The following is an 18,373-nucleotide window of genomic DNA, read 5'->3' on the forward strand; positions in this document are numbered from 1 at the left end:
TTCACTGCTGAGTAAATTTCAGGAGACAAAAAAGCAAACGAGGCATGACCTTTATCAAAGGCAGATACAAATCTTTGGTACTGTAAAGATCCTCTTCAGACACTGAAAAAATACTCAGCTTTGAATAATAATATGTGTCTGATATGGTTGTTCAACTAAGAGGTTCAATTACCTCGTTAAAAATTCTGAAAATAACTATCTACTCTTTCTACCTCATTGAAAAACTCTGAATATCCAACTACTGTTTGTTGCAGAAGTTTAACTGTTGGACAAAAGATGTCTCCTACTTTGCTAAAAAGTCCATCCTCATATGCACACTTGTAAGTTGCACATTGGAACATGATAACCCTCCAAACTAGTTGTGATGTCACAAAATCCTGCTTGTGTGTACACGTACATCGACTTTGCTTTTTATTTGCTTTTTAAAAAAAATTCTGTTTATACAAATTTGTCGAGATGTTGTCGTAGACGTCGTCTCTCAACTCCAACTCCATTCTCGTGTCTTAAGTTGCTGATCGGACTGAAATGACGACACACGGAAGCGAATATCCTTTATCCATTATTCGGATACTCGCTGGCTACACTGGAACCCCTGAAATATTTGCCGTTGCCCCCAGACGCTAAATCGTTGTCAGACTGATAGCTGATTTGTTCCGAGATCGGCTCACTGACTTTGGTATTCTTCTCTTCTTGTGCTACTGTTATACTACGTTTTAGTATTAACCATTACCCATAATTGTCAATAGTAAGCACAGTGGCAAATGTTCAACAAAAGTCACTTTAGGTGTAAATTTAGCTGTAAAATGTTGACGTGAGTGTATGCAGCTGACTCTTGCATCCTTTATGTAAATTCATAGTAATTTCAAGTGGGGAATAAAATGCTTCTTGACTGCAGGGCAGAGTGAATATGCATGTAAGCTTACATGCAAGCTGACATGATCTATATTTCATGTTGTTTTGGTAATCTCAGAGAAATAGGAGCCGACATCATTTGGGGATTGATCCCTCAAATGTGTGTCAACACGTTGAGTGAGTTTCTGTTTATACAGGAGATAAGTACGAGTGTGAAAAGGAAAGAGAGGGAAGGAGGGTTGGGGAGGCAGGAGCTTTCAACAGCTCCAGAGGGCTTGTCTAAACTTAACGTGAATCAGAAGTCGATTTTCAAACATCCCAGGGGTCAGTTTGTAGAAGAAGTCTCTGCGTTTCCCTTTTCTCTTTCTTGCTCAAACATCTACAGAGTAGCTCGATGACAGCAGCGTGTCAGCAGGTTTGTATTACATCAGATATTCCTGAAGAAGAAATGACAGACTTACAGGGACATCTTCTTCCAGATGTTGCCAAATATAATCCAAAGAGCTCTGCCTCAGTGCTCACAGGTAGTTGCATCACTGTTGAAAGTTATGAGTTCCTCCAAGCGTGCTGAATGTAGGTTTTAGCATTACAAAGACAAGTAGCTTCTAGCTGTGAGACTTTATCACACCAGTTTTTCAGCAGCTTATCTGATCAAAACAGAAAGTGGCAGCCATACTTACTCCGTGCAGAGGAACTCAGGTGAACCATATAGTTTGGAAGATAAATTCATGTTTTCCATTACAGGAGATAATATGTCACGGTCACTGGGAAAGAATCTGACACATCTGATCTGTTGTACAGATATTGATGCGGGTGAGTTATGTCTGATATAATTTGAATTATAAACACCTTATAATCAGTGATAGACAAGCAGGAAAGGCAAGGGTTTGTTTTGGTTGATGGCGCATGTCAAATAGAGTTAGATGCACCCTTAATGTGTATTTGACATCCATATAATGTGAGTTTGTGTGGGTTGTCCGGGGTTTCCGTCTCCATGGTGACCTCACAGGGGCGTGTTCTGTTTGACACTAGGCATTAGTACATGCATGCAGGCTGGACAGGTGATTCAAAGCAGAAACATAACAATGACCTGTCAGAGGTAAACGTCCTCACTCAAGTTTTTAAAAAACATAATCTGAATTTGCATGAATCATTTTGTCTATCTGTGCATGTATGATTGAGATTTATTTATCAAAAGGTGCTCTATGCAATATCCAAACCATTAATATAGCATCAAACAACTATTGTCTAATCAGAGCTTTTCTGTGCTTTGTTGACATTGCCATGCAGGCTGTGCATGCTTTTAGTTCATGTTAGTGCATGTGAGCGTGCCCCACTGGATAGCTCATGACCGCCGCTTTGTACTGCTCTCATATGGCGGTTACAACTGATAACGCCGTCCTGACTGACAGCGTCGCCGCGGAAACGTAGCACCCGGCTTCCAGTTCCCTCTCAGGTTAACTCTGTTAGCTTTGTCAGCACTTTAGCCGCGGTCGCCATGTTGAGAGCCATTGAGAGGCAATAGAAATGCTCGGCATTTAGCACATTTAATCTGTGCATTTATTTACACAGTGCATGGGTATGGAAGCAAATGATGGCCATAAAGATTTGATTTAATTACTACTTTACAGAGTTCTCATATTCTCAATATGAGTTCTCAATTCCATTCATTTGAAACTGACTATTGAGCCTTCCAAAGATTCAGACCACATCAATTCAAATACATTAGTGAATTCATTTCACTTGATTTTTTAATCTTTATTGCATTCACCAAAGAAAAAAAAAGTTTTTCTCACAATTAGGAGATATTTTATTATTATTATTATTATTATTATTATTATTATTATTATTATTATTTTATTATTCATTTTATTATTGTTATTTTAAGATAATAAATCATAATTATGAGATTATTTTTAATGGAATGCATTGAGTATTCAGTAGTGAGTACATTGTTTTCCTTCGTATACAGACACTCATTTTCGATTTTGAAATATTTGAACACATGTATAGGTATGTAGCCTATAGGCCTTTTTCACAGAAGACATATTGACTTGTCACAGTAGGGAAAGCACAGGTGTAGATGATGAAATTAACGATGGCTGAATTCCATTTAGCTGCTTTGATTTCGTTTTTGGTATCATATACATGCTGGCTCACTGTCACTCTCACTGGAACACCTGAATGGAACAGAGCCATCGTTAGTGTTATTAGTAACACATGTGCTTTTCCTACTATAACAAGCCAAAATGTATGCTGTGAAAGGTCTATTGTTAACATCCACTCAGTGGAATCCACTTGTAGCAGCAGTGAAGTCAGAAGATTTATTATTTTCGTGGGAGCAGTGCAGGTAAGGTGCTTCACTTCAGTGTTCTTGTTGGTATTCTTCACTGGCCTGTAGTTTTTCCTCTGCTCCTCTGGGTCCTTTACAGTGATCTGCAGCCCTCCTGCAGCTAAATGGCCCCAACCACTGCCATCATTTTAACCCATGCACTCTCTCTCTCAGTGGGGGTCTGAAAGCACACTGATATGTGTCCCTGGTAGAAAACAGAGGTACTGTTACTGCTGACTGAAGAACAAGGAGAGGGTGAGTTATGCAGCAGTGAAAGGTCACTGAAACCAGTTTTGCTGACTGCTTTTAAAGGTGCAAGAGGTTGCTGTCATCTCTAAATTTTGTTATACTGTATGTGAGGAAGTGTGTGTAGCGGTGCATATCTGTGAAAAAGATAGAGTGGGGAGGGTGAATAGGGAATATTTGACAACAATGTTGACAACAATCAGCCACCTGAGACAGAGGATATCAGATCCCAGTAACACATTATATTACAGGTCTGCAAATTTCAACGTAATTAGGTGATAATTAGCAAGTATTTGAATTTTTTTTGAAATTACTGCCAAATTACCCCAATATTTATCGAAAATTACTTCATTAATAACATTAATTCATAATTGTATGCTAAGATAGCGTATAAACGTTAAAATATGGCCCTTAGGCTTGAGAAGCGGCTCTGCGCTGCTCTTCATCAGAGGTGGAAAACCAAAACTAATAGAAGACACTTCTGATCAGGCACAAATCTCACCACTGTGTGACTTATTATCTACACAAATGTAACCTGGTATAGGTAATGTAATGATTCAGGGAGATTTTTAATGAAAATTCAAATAAGTTATTTGCTAATTATTATTTATTTATAAGCAGACATGGAAATAAAGCAATTCACTTTGTATTCTTTTCCTGGAGATGTATTAAATAAATTACCAGCTAAAGGGAAATAGCAGAACATAATTATTAAATAATGTTTAATAATTAAATGTTGAAGTAAATATTTGGGTAATTTGGCAGTAATTCCAAAGAAATTTCAAATAAGTTTCTTGCTAATTATCACCTAATTACCATGAAATTTGCAGACCTGTAAAATGAAGTGTTACCATTTTCATATGTTGGGAAAAAAGGTGGTGAATATGAATATTTGTGCTGAGTCTGCTTCCCTGTGTTTTTCCATATCTATATTCTGATGAGAACAGTATAGTCTCACAGTCCTTCCCACAAGGATTAGTCCAGTGCGCTAAGCAGCTGTAGGCTTCTCACTGTACTGGACATTCCCAACACTTGTGAACGTCCTGAATGTCCGCCACCTTGAAAAGCAGCCGCTCATTGAAGCCAAATCCGCCCTGACAGACCTCTGTAGGACTAAAGTTCACTGGCAAGATATTTGAGATTATGCGATGCATCAGAAATCCAGGATCAAGCTTTTACGAAGACACTCACTGCACCCTGTTGACTGTGCAACCAAAAAAGGAGCTTTTGCTGCTAGGAATAGAACACAAGCTGTTTTTGATTCTGCCAACAGAGTTTAGGCTCTTAATTCAAGACTTAATGAGGGGAGGTTTAAAGTCATGAGTCCCCAGGGTCAGCTCCCTCTACCATCATTATCATCATCATTCCTCACGGTAATCTAGGATGGCTTTGAACTATAAGCCTCAGGCCCACATGCACGCACAAATGTGGATGGCAGATTCGGTATGTGTTTATCTGAATGTAGAATGACTGCATTTTCTGTTCATTCCTCTCTTTTTTCTATCTCGCTGTCATCATTTTGACTCCAGACTGCTGATGTGTGACCAGGATGTTTTGTTGTCTTCCTTTATGCACCGGTGCAACTGAGCGTCTCAGGGTTACCCTCCGTCTGTCCTTGAGAACTCGCTGCTTCTCTGTCTCAATTCAATTCAGTGCATTTTGTTTTGACACAGCAACATCTGCCGCTGCCTCTCTGTTTATCTCGCTCCAAAAAAATAAAGGGGAAAGAAAATGAAAGAGCAGAGCAGAATGTCGTGCATGTAATAACTCTTTAGGAGAGAGAAAAAGAGAACAGAGTGACTCACTTTTATTGTGCTTTTGATGGATTGACAGATATACTTCTACTACCACTTTAATACTAATACATCCTCTCAGATGATGACAAGTATCAATGAAAGATAAAAAAAATATGTATATTAGAAAATATTCATATAAATAGAATCGCATCAATGCATTAGTATCAGTTTATTTTGGTCATTTACACAAAAAAAATAAAGTGGTATTTAGGTTATCTAATTATTCAATGGATATGCAGGTGACCCATTTTATTACTGTGGTTTATCTCTCTAAATTATTCAATGAATTGAAATTGAAAGTCAATTCTTGACCTCAGAAACAATAGCTGATATAATCATGTCCCCACAAGGTCCAAACTGTTCTGGAGCTTTCAATCGTACCACATGATCTTCCTCAGCAGACAGTTTCTTAATAATCATGGAATTGGAGATGTTAAAATTTCCATTTTTCTGATCCATGTTGGTTTCAAAGCAGCTTTAATCACTATGTTCATGTTAACAATGAGGGATCACATGACTTCTTCCATGTAAAAGTGGTCGCTCATAGTGGCGAATCTGCAGAGAATTATCACCTGACTCTGCAGTTCCCCCTCAGCTTTATGGAGCTTTATAGTGTCTTTCAGCTCATTGTTTTGGTTTTTCCAGCCCACAACTGTACTGGTTCACTCACATCGCTCTCACAGTGTCGTTTTCGACCACAGTTTTCAGTGAAACATTAGCAGCTAAATAGCCAGATTCTCCTCGGGAGTTAAAAACAGAGCTAAACAGAGAGAGAATGTATATTCTCTATATGGACTCAAACACGACCCCGAATGAATTATAATGTTGCTCGGTCTGCGTGATGTGTAAATGGGCAACTGTTTGCTGACTTATAAGGTGATATGTCAATATACTGTACCTCAATATGTCAATGTTGTACATGTTTACAGCTTGTTCTGCTGCCCCCAAGTTGCCTAAAAAAAACATTTTTGTGGTCAAATTTTATTGATTTTAAAGATATGCATTGGAAATTATTCACCAAAAAAAGGACATCATTTAAAACAAAAACTTATATAAATAAAAAAAAAAATAGTGTTGTGCTTACAGCTTGTTCTGCTGCCCCCAAGTGGCATAAAAATGTATTTTTGTGATAATTTTTGTATTGATCTTAAAGATATGCATTGAAAATTACAAACAAAAGAGGACATAATTTAAAACAAAACTTAATTGAAATTTATAAAATAAAAAAAATAAACAAAAATAAAAATAAATAAATAATTAAAACAATAAATACAAAATAAATAAAAAATTAAAATAAAAACAAAAAGTGGAAAATAATTGTATAAAAAAAATCTGTTATTGTAGGTTCAAAGTTTAAAAATTATATGATACAATCAAAAGCTCCAGAACAGCTACTGAATGGAGCATTTGCTGAGATTGTTGGCACTGTGTTGAGACCTTAGCATTGCCACCTGTCTGTCTGTCTGTCTGTCTGTCTGTCTTTCTGTCTGTCTGTAGTCCAGGGTTTACAGTCATTATGCTAAAATGAATTTCAGACAGAAGTTTTAATTTCAAGCTTGAATTTACTCTGATTATTGACTAAAACACTTCAGTCTTTGCCAAATAAGTGTAAGGTACTAAAAAAAACCATTTATATCTATCCACTGTTTAATTTTTCTGAAAAGTACTGTTTTATTGTTTCTTTTGTATGTAACAAATAAACGTGATTTGATTTATGATAATTAGGAGCCACTCAGCCCAATTCACAATCTTTTAGTTACTCAGAAACTTCACCCTCCAACATTCAAGTAGGAAAGTGCCTCAGAGGTCTTGGTTGTCTCAGCTCTAACATTCATGCAATCTTAGTGTCACTCCATTTAAAAATAAATAAAAAAAGAACACGGGTGTCCAATAGAAAGAAATCCATCCACAACTGTTAACAGCATCCAGCCCACGGTATTGTGCATACCTAGAGAGGCTGACAGGGGTGCATAATGGGAAGGCTATAGAGCAGAGCCTTGAGCAAAATATGTGTCTAGAAATGATAATATAGTTTAAGCACATCTCGGTGTGAGAGTGCCTCTGAGTCAGAGCTCTCTCACACTGAGGCTGTTGCTGCTGAAGCCTTTTCTCTGGTGATGAATAGTAGGCGCTCGCTGGAGAGAGTCAACACTGTCAGATCGCCTGGAAGAAAAAACGCCCTGAGGGGTTACATGGCAGACGTTTCTATAGAGGTTAGGAATTAATCTGTCCTGAACAAATTAGGAGATGTTCAGAGAGAGAGTAGGGAGAGTTTTGGCAGCAATGTCTTTAAGATATGAGTGGGAACAGGAGGAAAGAATACTCTGAACGTCCCTGAGTCAAGGTTGCATTATGTTACATTGTGACTCATCAGTGTGAAAGTCAGATGAATTAGTCATGCATTTCAGACTTCTGGAATTGCAGATAAAAATGCAGATATCAAACTCATAAAAGACATGATAGACATATCAGTACTCTTTGTGCCAAAGTCTGTTAAAAGTCCTAAATCACCTTAATTAATGAAGGAATCACTCAAGGCTAAACATGCAATCCCATGTTCAGTCATTTTACCACCACTATGTTATTTCTGTCGTAAAATCTAGGCTCATAGGTGTGGACGTTACATGGAGAATCGAACAACATCAAACAAACAATGATAGTTTTGAAGCATTTAAGCATTTTAGAAATACATTAAAGCTACAGTGGGTAGAAAGGAGCAATTATGATTGAAAAAATAAATCAATTATAAAACGGTCACTATATCCTGCCAGTAGTGCAGGTAATCTGAAAAAAATCATGTGCCTTTGTGTCCTCCGGTGCTCCTAATGGCATCTACAAGATTTCACAAACCGGAGGAAAACAACCAATCAGAGCCGAGCTGGAGCCTGCCATTTATAAGCTGGCTGTCAATCACTCGCGAACTCCGATCAAACAACAACGGTCAAACTAGGCAGTGCTGATCAAATATGAATCAATATTCTGTTATTGTAATGCCTATTTCTCGCCTCAAATGTTTCAGAAACATCTTGTAGTGTACTGTTTAGCTGTAAAATTAGAAAGTTTGTGACCCGGTAGCCATGTTGAGATCAGTTGAGGAAATACCAAGCACCGCCCACCAGCCGGAGCAAACTTTCTAATTTTACAGCTAAACAGTACACTACAAGATGTTTCTGAAAAAATTTGAATCTAGAAATAGGCATTACAGTAACAGAACATTGATTCATATTTGATCAGCGCTGCCTAGTCGGAGTTTGCAGAGTGATTGACAGCTGCCTCCGTTGAATGAACAGCCAATAGGAACGCTCTCTCTCTGAAATGACCTGTGATTGGCCAAAGTCTCCCGTCATGGGCTAGATTTTTTAAAGCCTGAAAACAGAGCCATGAGGAGGTACAGAAGTGTAGTTTTCTCTCAGAACACTTGAATTACAATATGCTGAAAGGTTATTATGGAATTTTTGCCCAATGATGCCAAAACCATTCTGCCTACTGCAGCTTTAAATAGCCTATACTATCATATTTGTTATGCTCTTTGCATAACAAATATGATAGTATAGGCTATTTAAAGCTGCAGACGGATAAGCATAATTAAATTTGTAGCTAAAAAATTGAATAATAATGAAATGAAATGGGAATAATGTGAAACTGCATATGAAGGGTGTTTGAAGGAGAGTGCATGCACAAAACACGTATTTCCTCAGTGATTACAGGGTCTGGTATTTGAGATGTTCTCAGACTGGACGTCAGTGCTCGCCCACACTGTCATTTACCACCGCATCACTGCTTTTGTCCAAGTGTAATTATAGTTTTCCCCTTTTTTTTCCAAAAGTATTTTTTCTAGTCCTCTATTGGCTGTGAGGGAAAACAGGGTGGAGCTGCAATCCGGAACAGCTCCATTCATTAATGAAGGCGGCAGGTTAATCTGGTCTGCAGACTGCACTCGGTGCGTTTGGGAAAAGTCGTGAGGACCTTTTATCAATTTGCGCACTGATCTCCAGTTTCTCCTGAGCGCTCTATAGCAGCAGACCGTTCCTCTACTGTCCTGTGATCAGCCTGTCATGTTCAGTCGCAGCTATAAGAGGAGAGATTCCAGCAGATCGGTAGGTAGGCAAAACAAAGTTAGAGCTTTGGTGGTTTCTGTGGCTCGACTTGCTTTTATGCACTAATTACATTTTTTTTAATTAATTTTTTGTTTGATGTGAAGTTTTCCCTGTTGTGTTTCTGCTCTGCCCTGTTGCTAAGAGCATCAGGTTACCTCTTTTATCATAACGCTGGCACAATCCGCATTAACTACACAGCATGAGACATAATGAAAGACATGTTTTCTGTTTCTACCAGTGGCTTTTGTTGTTGAATAGTAAAATACCGGATGAAGAGTGAAAATGTTTGATTGCTTTTAGGTGTTGATTTTCTAATTAAACCTGCAGAGTATTTTTGGCATCATTGGGCAAAAATTCCATAATAACCTTTCAGCATATTGTAACTCAAGTGTTCTGAGAGAAAATTAGACTTCTGCACCTCACCATGGCTCTGTTTTCAGGCTTTAAAGGTCCCATATTGTAAACAAGTGAGATTTTCATGTCTTTTATATAATAAAGCAGGTTTAAGTGCCTTATAAATACTGTTAAATTATCAAAACGGAAGAAATACACACGGCCCGTATTCAGAAATTGTGCGTTTGAAACAAGCCGTTATAGGATTTCTGTCCATTTGTGATGTCACAAATATACAATATTTAGACCCTTGACACGGTTTTAAACATTCTAAATGTGTCCCAGTTTATTTCCTGTTGCAGTGTATGTAAATAACATCAGCTGACAGGAAGTAAACATGAACCCAAGCTGTTGCCTAGCAACGCAATTTCGTTGCAATTCCGTTGAAATGCACTAAAACGGAGCGTTTCAGACAGAGGGTAAATACAGGTATATTCAGGCAGACAGTATGAGGAAAATAACGTGTTTTTTTAACATTACAGCAGGTAAACATGTTCCATTAGAAACACAAAATACAAGTATGAACCTGAAAATGAGCATGATATGGGACCTTTAAAGAATCTAGCCCAAGACTTTTGGCCAATCACAGGTCATTCCAGAGAGAGCGTTCTTATTGACTGTTCTATTAGCTGTGCTCCGGCTGGTGGGCGGTGCTTTGTATTTCCTCAACTTGATCTCAACATGGCTGCCGGGTCACAAACTTTCTTATTTTACAGCTAAACAGTACACTACAAGATGTTTCTGAAAACATTTTTTGCGAGAAATAGGTACTACAGTAACAGAATATTGATTCATATTTGATCAGCGCTGCCTAGTTTGACCGTTTGATCAGAGTTTGGGAGTGATTGACAGCTGCTCAGAGACGGCAGGCTCCAGCTCGGCTCTGATTGGTTGTTTTCCTCCGGTCTGTGAAATCTTGCAGATGCCATTAGGAGCACCGGAGGACACAGAGGCACATGATTTTTCAGATTACCTGTCTCGTGCACTACTGTTAGGATATAGTGACCGTTTTATAAAAATAACTTTTTTTAATCATATTTGCTCCATTTCCATCCACTGCTGATATAAGTTATTGTATGTTAGTTGTATTTAATGCAGGTTACATGAAGAACTTAGCAAATTATTACTGCATGTTGTGGTGCGTTGGAAACAAATACATCTTGATCGCCCCCTGGTGGCTGGCTGCAGTATAGGTCATAAATCCCACCTCCTCCATGTCAACGGATGGGACATGGGCCAAACTAAAAAGTCAGAGTTCACGTCAATTACATTTTCCCCAAAGTTTCGTCATGATTGACAGCTGTGATTGATGCTGCCTTCAAATGCGGGCGTGTTGGTGTTAACCAACTATACCATGTGTAAAGTTTCTGAAAGCTCCGAGTTCACGAGTTGTGACGTGTTTGTTGACGTTGTCCGAAATGGCGGAGGCAATGGAAGTTAATTTTTCGGTGCATAATAAGTTAATAGTAATTTTAGTCTTATATATATATATTTGTCTTCGTAATTTTATGTCTGACGAAAATGTTGACATTCCCAACGGCATCATCTTTTTCCTCTGTCATTAGCCTATGCTTTTGCATTTAGTGCATTATGTTACCTGCTTGCTAGCTTGATAAATTGTTAGCCTCCGTGGCTTCTAGTCACCGACAGTAACGTTAATATTGCCGCTGCTTAGTAGCAGTTTTCTCACGACTTAATCACTTTCATGTCAAGCATATTGTGAACACGACTTCCCATGTTGTAAACACAAGCTCATGAGTTTCATTTGAAGGCACCATGACAGCTGAGTGAAATTGTGTCAGTTAGTCGCGGCGCCGCGGGAAATGTGCGAGAGATGTAACTTTAACTTTCCATAACCATCACGGCTGTGTAATAGAACAAGTGTCAATTTGATCAAAAATGTAGTTATAGAGAAATTATGGTTAGTTGTTGTGTCTTTATAACCAAACAGCTACTGTGGTGCTAATGTAGCAGCTGGCTACTGTAGGGACTCTGACCACAAATGACGTCATAATCTCAAGATGACTGCTTGGGATATTTGGGCTTCACTTTTGTACAGTAGGAGGAAGAAGTGGAGACGCCTCGTCCATCTTTATATACAGTCTATGTGTTTGCAACTTGGCAACTTTCTCACTAGAGTTAGAGACTTTAGAGTAGCACTACTTTCATTGGAAAAGAGTTGGCAACACTGAGCTGGGTTTTCAGTTGAATCATTTTTAAAATCTAGTTTACTCTTGCTAGTTTCTGAAGATTACCAGCCCTGGATTGAATGTAGTTTAGGCCTACATGAAGAACTCCATTTCAAATCAGTGTTAAATTAGCACATTACTACTGTATGTTGTGGTGCTTTGGAAACTATTTAGTCACAAGGTTTGTAGACATACAGTAGGTGAAGAAACTCGTAGAAGAACTCACCACTTAGCCGATGACATTCAGACATTAAGAGCCATCCTGTAGGCAGACGTGTTGTCGAAATGGACAAAGCTAGTGCAAACTATGACCCGTCATCTCCTGTTCCTGTTTCCCCAAAGCTGAACCCAGCAGATGAGCCGCAGAGAGGACAGCCCTGCATCACCTGTGGAGAACAGTGTCCTGGCTTCGCCCTGCACAAATGGAGGTACAGTAACCGCATCGCTTCACTGCATGCACCAAAATCACATCGACACCCACCCAGTCCATTTCCTTTCTCACGTGCTTCCAAACTTTTCCAGGATAGGAGTGCATTTGATATGAAACCACTCTTGTAGTCAGCTGAGACATCCATCAATAAATTAATACACAATGAGAATGATTTGCTGCCCTGCAATGTAACCAGCTGATAATAAAACCACCAGCAATTTGGCCAAGTAACCATTCTGCATCTGTAAAAACAAAACAACTCCAGGGTTTCTTGTTCAAGTAGAGTAGCATTGATGAGGAGCCCTTTCACATCTCTGGTACTTTGAATAGAGTCAGCCATCCGTACTACTGTGAAGAAACCATTGTTCTGCCCCTGTGTGCTCTAAGATAATAGTTTCTACTATAGAGACCATTCATGCTGCAGGGAGGATTCAGACCCGCTGCTTTCTACAGTCAATCCGTCACAACTGGGAGGACGTACATGTACTTATGCTGTGAAACAAACCATATATATTGTAATAAGAAGCGATCCTGCTATGAAGTACAGGTGGTTTAGGTTAGTGTGTGAAAGAGTGTGACTAATGTCCTTCTGAGAAGGAATGCAGTACAAATAGCATCACATGCGCTATGTTCGAGGAGAGCACTGTTAGTTTATCGGTATCAGCTGAGTCTTATAACCGCCAATCACTCAGTAACAAAGTCACTCTAATTTAATAGAGATATTGTGAGCTATACTGGTGTCTCTCTGCTGTTTAATGGCTGCTAAACAAAACCCATATGCACATTATGTGCTTATAAATCCTACATTGTAATTGTGGAATACAATAAACTGCTTGACTTGGTCCACTGAGGATTACTTGGGGAGGAGAGGTCCAAAATTATAAGATCAACGAAACTGAGCCGTGTGAAGAAAATATGATAATTCAGTTTTAATTTTATTCACACCTGCACGACTACATTCTGTAGCACAGCAGGATAATTCTTAATGCCAGTTCTCCTCAAAATAAACCACATAAAACTACAGTATGTTGGCAAAAGAAAGGTCAACCACGTTGGAGCCAGCGTATTTGAGGTTAACACGGCAGCCATGGATTCGTCAGGCATTTTCTCTGTTAACGGGAAACCACAATAGAAGGGGCGGGTCTGACCCGTAAAGACCATCCTGCCCCCTTTGCTGTAAAGTCAACTATTACAGGGGCAACAGAGGGCTCAGGAATGCAGCCTTTAATTGCCTGTCTTTGCCGCCTCACAATAAAAAGTCAACTTTTTTCCCCTCCGACAAACTGGAATAAAACGTCGTCAGTGGACACAGACTTTAGGAGCCCGACTTTGTGTGCGAAGGCAAAAGACTAGTTTTATAGCTCCAATAAGCCTTGTTCCTGCATAGAAGAATTTCCTGTTTTTTTCCCCCTCCAAGCCAAAATAAACGTGTTTTCATGCTAATTTAGCATGGTATGGTACTGTAGTAATGGTGTGTTTTGGAATGTGGTGGACTTTAAGTGACCCTGAGGTTAGAGATAGGGAGATGAAGGGGGCAGGTGTGCACATCCTCTGGTCACATACCAGATGCTGTTTGTCTCTTGCTCAGTTGACTAAGGCAAAACAACAGTTTCAAATAGATTTGGTTTTCTAATGTAGATATAAAGTTATATATGATGCATTTGGATTGTTATTGTTATTCCTAGACTCTAGAAACTGGCAGTCATCGAATAAACCACATGATTTTTGGCCACGCTATAGCGGTTTAGCTCTAGGGATGGCAATGTCTGTGTTTCTCGACAATTGTTGGATAGATTGCCACAAAGTTTGGTGCAGATATCCATGGGACCGAGAGATCGTATCCTAATGATGTATCACCAACATGAGGTTGATATTGTGATTCTGTGTGACAACTATTGGATGGATTGGCATGAAATTTGGTGGAGACATTCATGTTTTCCCCAGGATATATACTGTATTATATCATACCTGCCAAACATCAGCATGTTGGCGTTGTCATTGTGCACATGTTACCATGATAGTGTTAGTATTTAGCTCAAAGCTGCTGTGTCTACAGCCTCACAAAGCTGCTAGCAAGGCTGAAAAGTCTTACTTACTGAAGTCTAATGTAACATTTGTCATCCAGGGGTTGAAACTCAACTTCTGGCCACCATTTACCCACATTCACATGAATAACGTTGCGTCTGGTAAATTTTAAGAACACCAGCTACTGACATGCATGGGGATAAAACAGTGGTTCCCAAAAACAACTTTTGTCACCTTATCACAGGTTATGGCAAGGGATGTCACGATACCAGAAATTTAGTATTCGATACCAATACAGTGAAATTCCACGATTCTCGATACCAATTCGATACCACAGTGAAAAACAAAAGTAAAACAATAAATCCCATGTACTTCAACATACACTCCTTTATTACCATTTGCAAACAGATTTTTGTTAGGAAGTTAAACAGGTTATAATTCCCTCTCTGTTATCTATTTTATATTGATGTGAAAACATCTTCAAACAACTGCATTTATTCAAGTTTCTTGCCCATTTTACAAGATTACCACATCATGATAACGTTATAATTTACCATCGCCCAATACTCAATAGAGCCTGAATACATCATAATGTAAATCATTGGCATTTCCCGTGTTGAACGTTAACTAGCTCTCATCCTGCTGATTTCAACACAGATTTGTTGTTCCCAATGTAGCATTATCAGGGAAAAATAGGGTGCGTCTCCTTCAATAGGGAGTTTACTACGTCCCAAACACATTTTTTACGGGACAACGTTAGTCTCGAGCCCTGACGGTACCTATGGTACCTGCGGTACTGTAGAAAACAAATACTGTCACGTTTTCAGAATTTTGGCATCGACTTGGTACCAAAGTATCAGTTATCATGACATCCTTAGTTATGGCCATAGTGTGGACATTAGCAGTTTGACCAAAGTTGAATTTTTCTTTCTTCATTTTATTTAATTTGAAAGGTTTCCAGAGACATTATGAGGACATTATGAAAGCAAAAATTGGAAAAATAATGGGACCCCTTGGATAAATCTTGGGACCCTTATTGTAAAGCATCCATCCCTGCATGACACTAAAATCTGATGAGCAAAGTTTAATGTGCATAATGAAGTCTGTAGCAAATTCTTGCAAGTGTGTATTTTCAAATCAGTTTTCCATTATTCCCAGTTTTTCTCTGACACATAATTCATGCATGTTGGTCTTGTGTTGTTTGTCGAGCAATGAATTTGAACTGAAGTTAGAGTGAACGTTGCTGGGGTTAACTACACAGACCTCCCACCATTCTCCACACTTTTTAACATGTTTGTCTCAGAATTCACTGAAATATTAATGATTCTCTCTAAATATTCAATAGATGAACATACAGTACAAGCACTGTTTTTCAACCTTTTCTTTCTTCTTCTTCGTCGTCCTCTCCTCTTCCGTAGTGCCTCTGTATAAGATGTTCCCACTGAGCTAAACTCCCTGGGGTGTTCAGCCTGCTCTTTTATAGTAAGCTGGCTGAGTGTGTTGAGGCATTTCCCATTCAGAGTCAAGAGAGGAGCCAGTCTAGTGTTGGGTATTTAAAATCACCCAGGCCTACCAAAACATTACCCTCAAGAATTTGCTGTAGATTGTTATTTGACTCAGATGTGAATGTTAAACCCAGTGGCCCGTGTCTGCAAACTTAGTAGTACAAAAAGTTCTTTCCTAGTGACTTAAAAAAATGTGATTACAGAAACAAGTGGCTGAAATTGGGATTGTTTGCACAGTGTTGAGCCTCATTCTGTGTGACGGAAGTTTGCTGTAGAGCTCCTGCTTCTTTACAATGACAGAAGCAAGTTCACGGTTCTGGATGGATGGATGCCCTTTGGCTATCAACATGTGGCGTTGCACGTTTAAAGGCCTGGTAGGAGATTCAGGACGCCATTCTGTTCTCTGGCTGCTCTCGTACATTGTTCATACTTATACCTACCGCATAGGGAGGGGGATGGGGTGGATGGATGAGTGTTCATACCCCGTGTGAAACCAGAAGTCAACGTTGATGTATTTGTCATGTAACTTCCGTACTTAAGTAACGCCAGTTCCGTAGTTATTTTTATCCAAACATTGACTTATTTGTCACATAACTTTCTTACTTAAGTAACGCCACATCCGTTATTTTAACCCAAACCATGATCTTTTCTTAAACCTAACTAAATAGTTGTGTTGCCTAAACCTAACTAAGTTGTTTCCTGTGAAGACGGAAGTTTACTTTGAAAAGACTATGCATGTAATAAGAGGAATTTCACTGGTGTTGCTGGACATTTGTAGGAAAACGCACAAAAGATTAGGAATAACTTTTCATACAGATACACCGGACTTTCGCCCAGGAGACCGGTGTTTGTATCCCGTGTGAAACTTGAAGTCAACGTTGATTTATTTGTCACATAACGCGTACTTAAGTAACACCACTTCCGTAGTTATTTAACCCAAACCACAATGTTTTCCTAAACCTAACCCAGTAGTTTTGTTGCCTAAACCTAACCAAGTAGATCTTTTCCTAAACCTAACCAAGTAGATCTTTTCCTAAACCTAACCAAGTCGATCTTTTCCTAAACCTAACCAAGTAGTTTTGTTGCCTAAACCTAACCAAGTAGATATTTTCCTAAACCTAACCAAGTAGTTTTGTTGCCTAAACCTTACCAGTTGTTTTCTTGTGAAGACTGAAGTTTATTTTTGAAAAGAACTAACATGGAAGTAGTGGAAATTGACTCGTGTTGCTGAACATTTGTAGGAAAACACAAAAAACGAGGAATAACTTTTCGTGAGATATCATACGAACTGTTTTATGAGGATACGTTGCTCTGGATACGGTTGCGGAAGTTGCTGAGGAAAAGGACACCCCTGCTGCTCTGCTCAGCCTGCTGTGGGTAAATGAAAGAAGAGCTGCTGTTTACCTGGCTGCTTGTGTGTCAGTGTGCCTGTGTAGCTCAGTAAGCTGAGTGGGCTGCTCGGGGCAGGTTGGGCATACGAGTAGATTCTCCTCGCACAACATGCTCCTTCTGAATTATTAATGCCTGCCTTTGGCTTGATTGATTTTCCTTGTGCTAATGAGACTCATTACCAGGCTTATTAGCACGTGCCCTGAGTGTAAATGTGCTACCTGATCGGCCCGATCGCATGACACTCTTCTGCGCGATGCCGGTGTGTTTTAGAGCTGTGTCTAATGTGCGCTTAAAAGGTTACACTTGACCTGTTGGTCGGGTTAGGTCAGTCCAGACACGAACCAGACTACAAAGGAGAATTTATACCACGAGAGATCTTGCCATTTCATTTCCTCCGGCCAGCAGCACAACATAAAACTTTATTTAAAGCAGCAGGTTTAGTTCAGGTTTCCAGAACTGACTGGCGCTGGACAAAGCCTGTCCTTGTATGCGAAAGGGCTGAAATGTTAGCTGGCTAAAAGCAGCAGTGAGGGGGTAGGAAAAAAAAAAGAAGAGATGGTTGCAGTAGAACAAGAGGGACTGAGGTTGAGTTTTAACCCGGCCCTGAATGGCTTGCTGACGTCTGTCCCCTCGGTAACCCAGTCTGATCTGCATAACACAGGCCTGCCCCGCTATTCACTGTGTTAACAAGACGGCCTAGCAAATAAAACTGTCAGGGCGCCCAGGCATATGAAAGGGCCCCGGCTATTTCGGCAGAGGAGAAGAAGACACAGTATGAGGTGAAGGGGGGACAGAGAAAAGAAGAAGCCATTGGTGGTCGGTGCCACAATAGACACTTAGCAGATTTATCACTAAAGCTATGACTGTGTTATTTGCATGGAGATGGTAAGCCTCCTCTGCTCGATAACACTCCCTATACCCTGCTGTCTTATTTCCCTCCCAGGCCTTGTTTTGAGGTAGAAAACAGCAGCAGCAGCAACATCTGTGATGGCGCTCGCGTGGGTCACGACGCAAATGACTTGTTAAAGCTGCGCTTTTTATTGTGTAAATGGTGCGTTTTGTCTTTGTCATTTGGAGGAGATTTATCTTGAAGGGGTTATATTTTGACAGGTCTGC

The 18,373-nt window shown here is 39.5% G+C and overlaps 1 protein-coding gene across 2 annotated transcripts in view; it reads left to right on the forward strand.

Moving 5' to 3' along the window:
- Window positions 1-9,096: 9,096 nt before the first annotated feature.
- Window positions 9,097-18,373, forward strand: part of prickle2b (prickle homolog 2b) — a 119,247-nt gene continuing 109,970 nt past the window's right edge. Inside the window, exons 1-2 of one of the 2 annotated variants that reach the window (XM_074618162.1) lie at window positions 9,097-9,323; window positions 12,248-12,333. In XM_074618162.1, the coding sequence (XP_074474263.1) occupies window positions 9,282-9,323; window positions 12,248-12,333 (128 nt within the window). In that variant the 5' untranslated portion in view covers window positions 9,097-9,281. Of the gene's footprint in view, window positions 9,328-12,247; window positions 12,334-18,373 lie in introns of both variants that reach the window. The other variant, XM_074618324.1, reaches the window with a different exon arrangement.

Source organism: Sebastes fasciatus, chromosome 1, assembly GCF_043250625.1.
Source record: "Sebastes fasciatus isolate fSebFas1 chromosome 1, fSebFas1.pri, whole genome shotgun sequence".
In the NCBI taxonomy this organism is placed as follows: Eukaryota; Metazoa; Chordata; class Actinopteri; order Perciformes; family Sebastidae; genus Sebastes; species Sebastes fasciatus.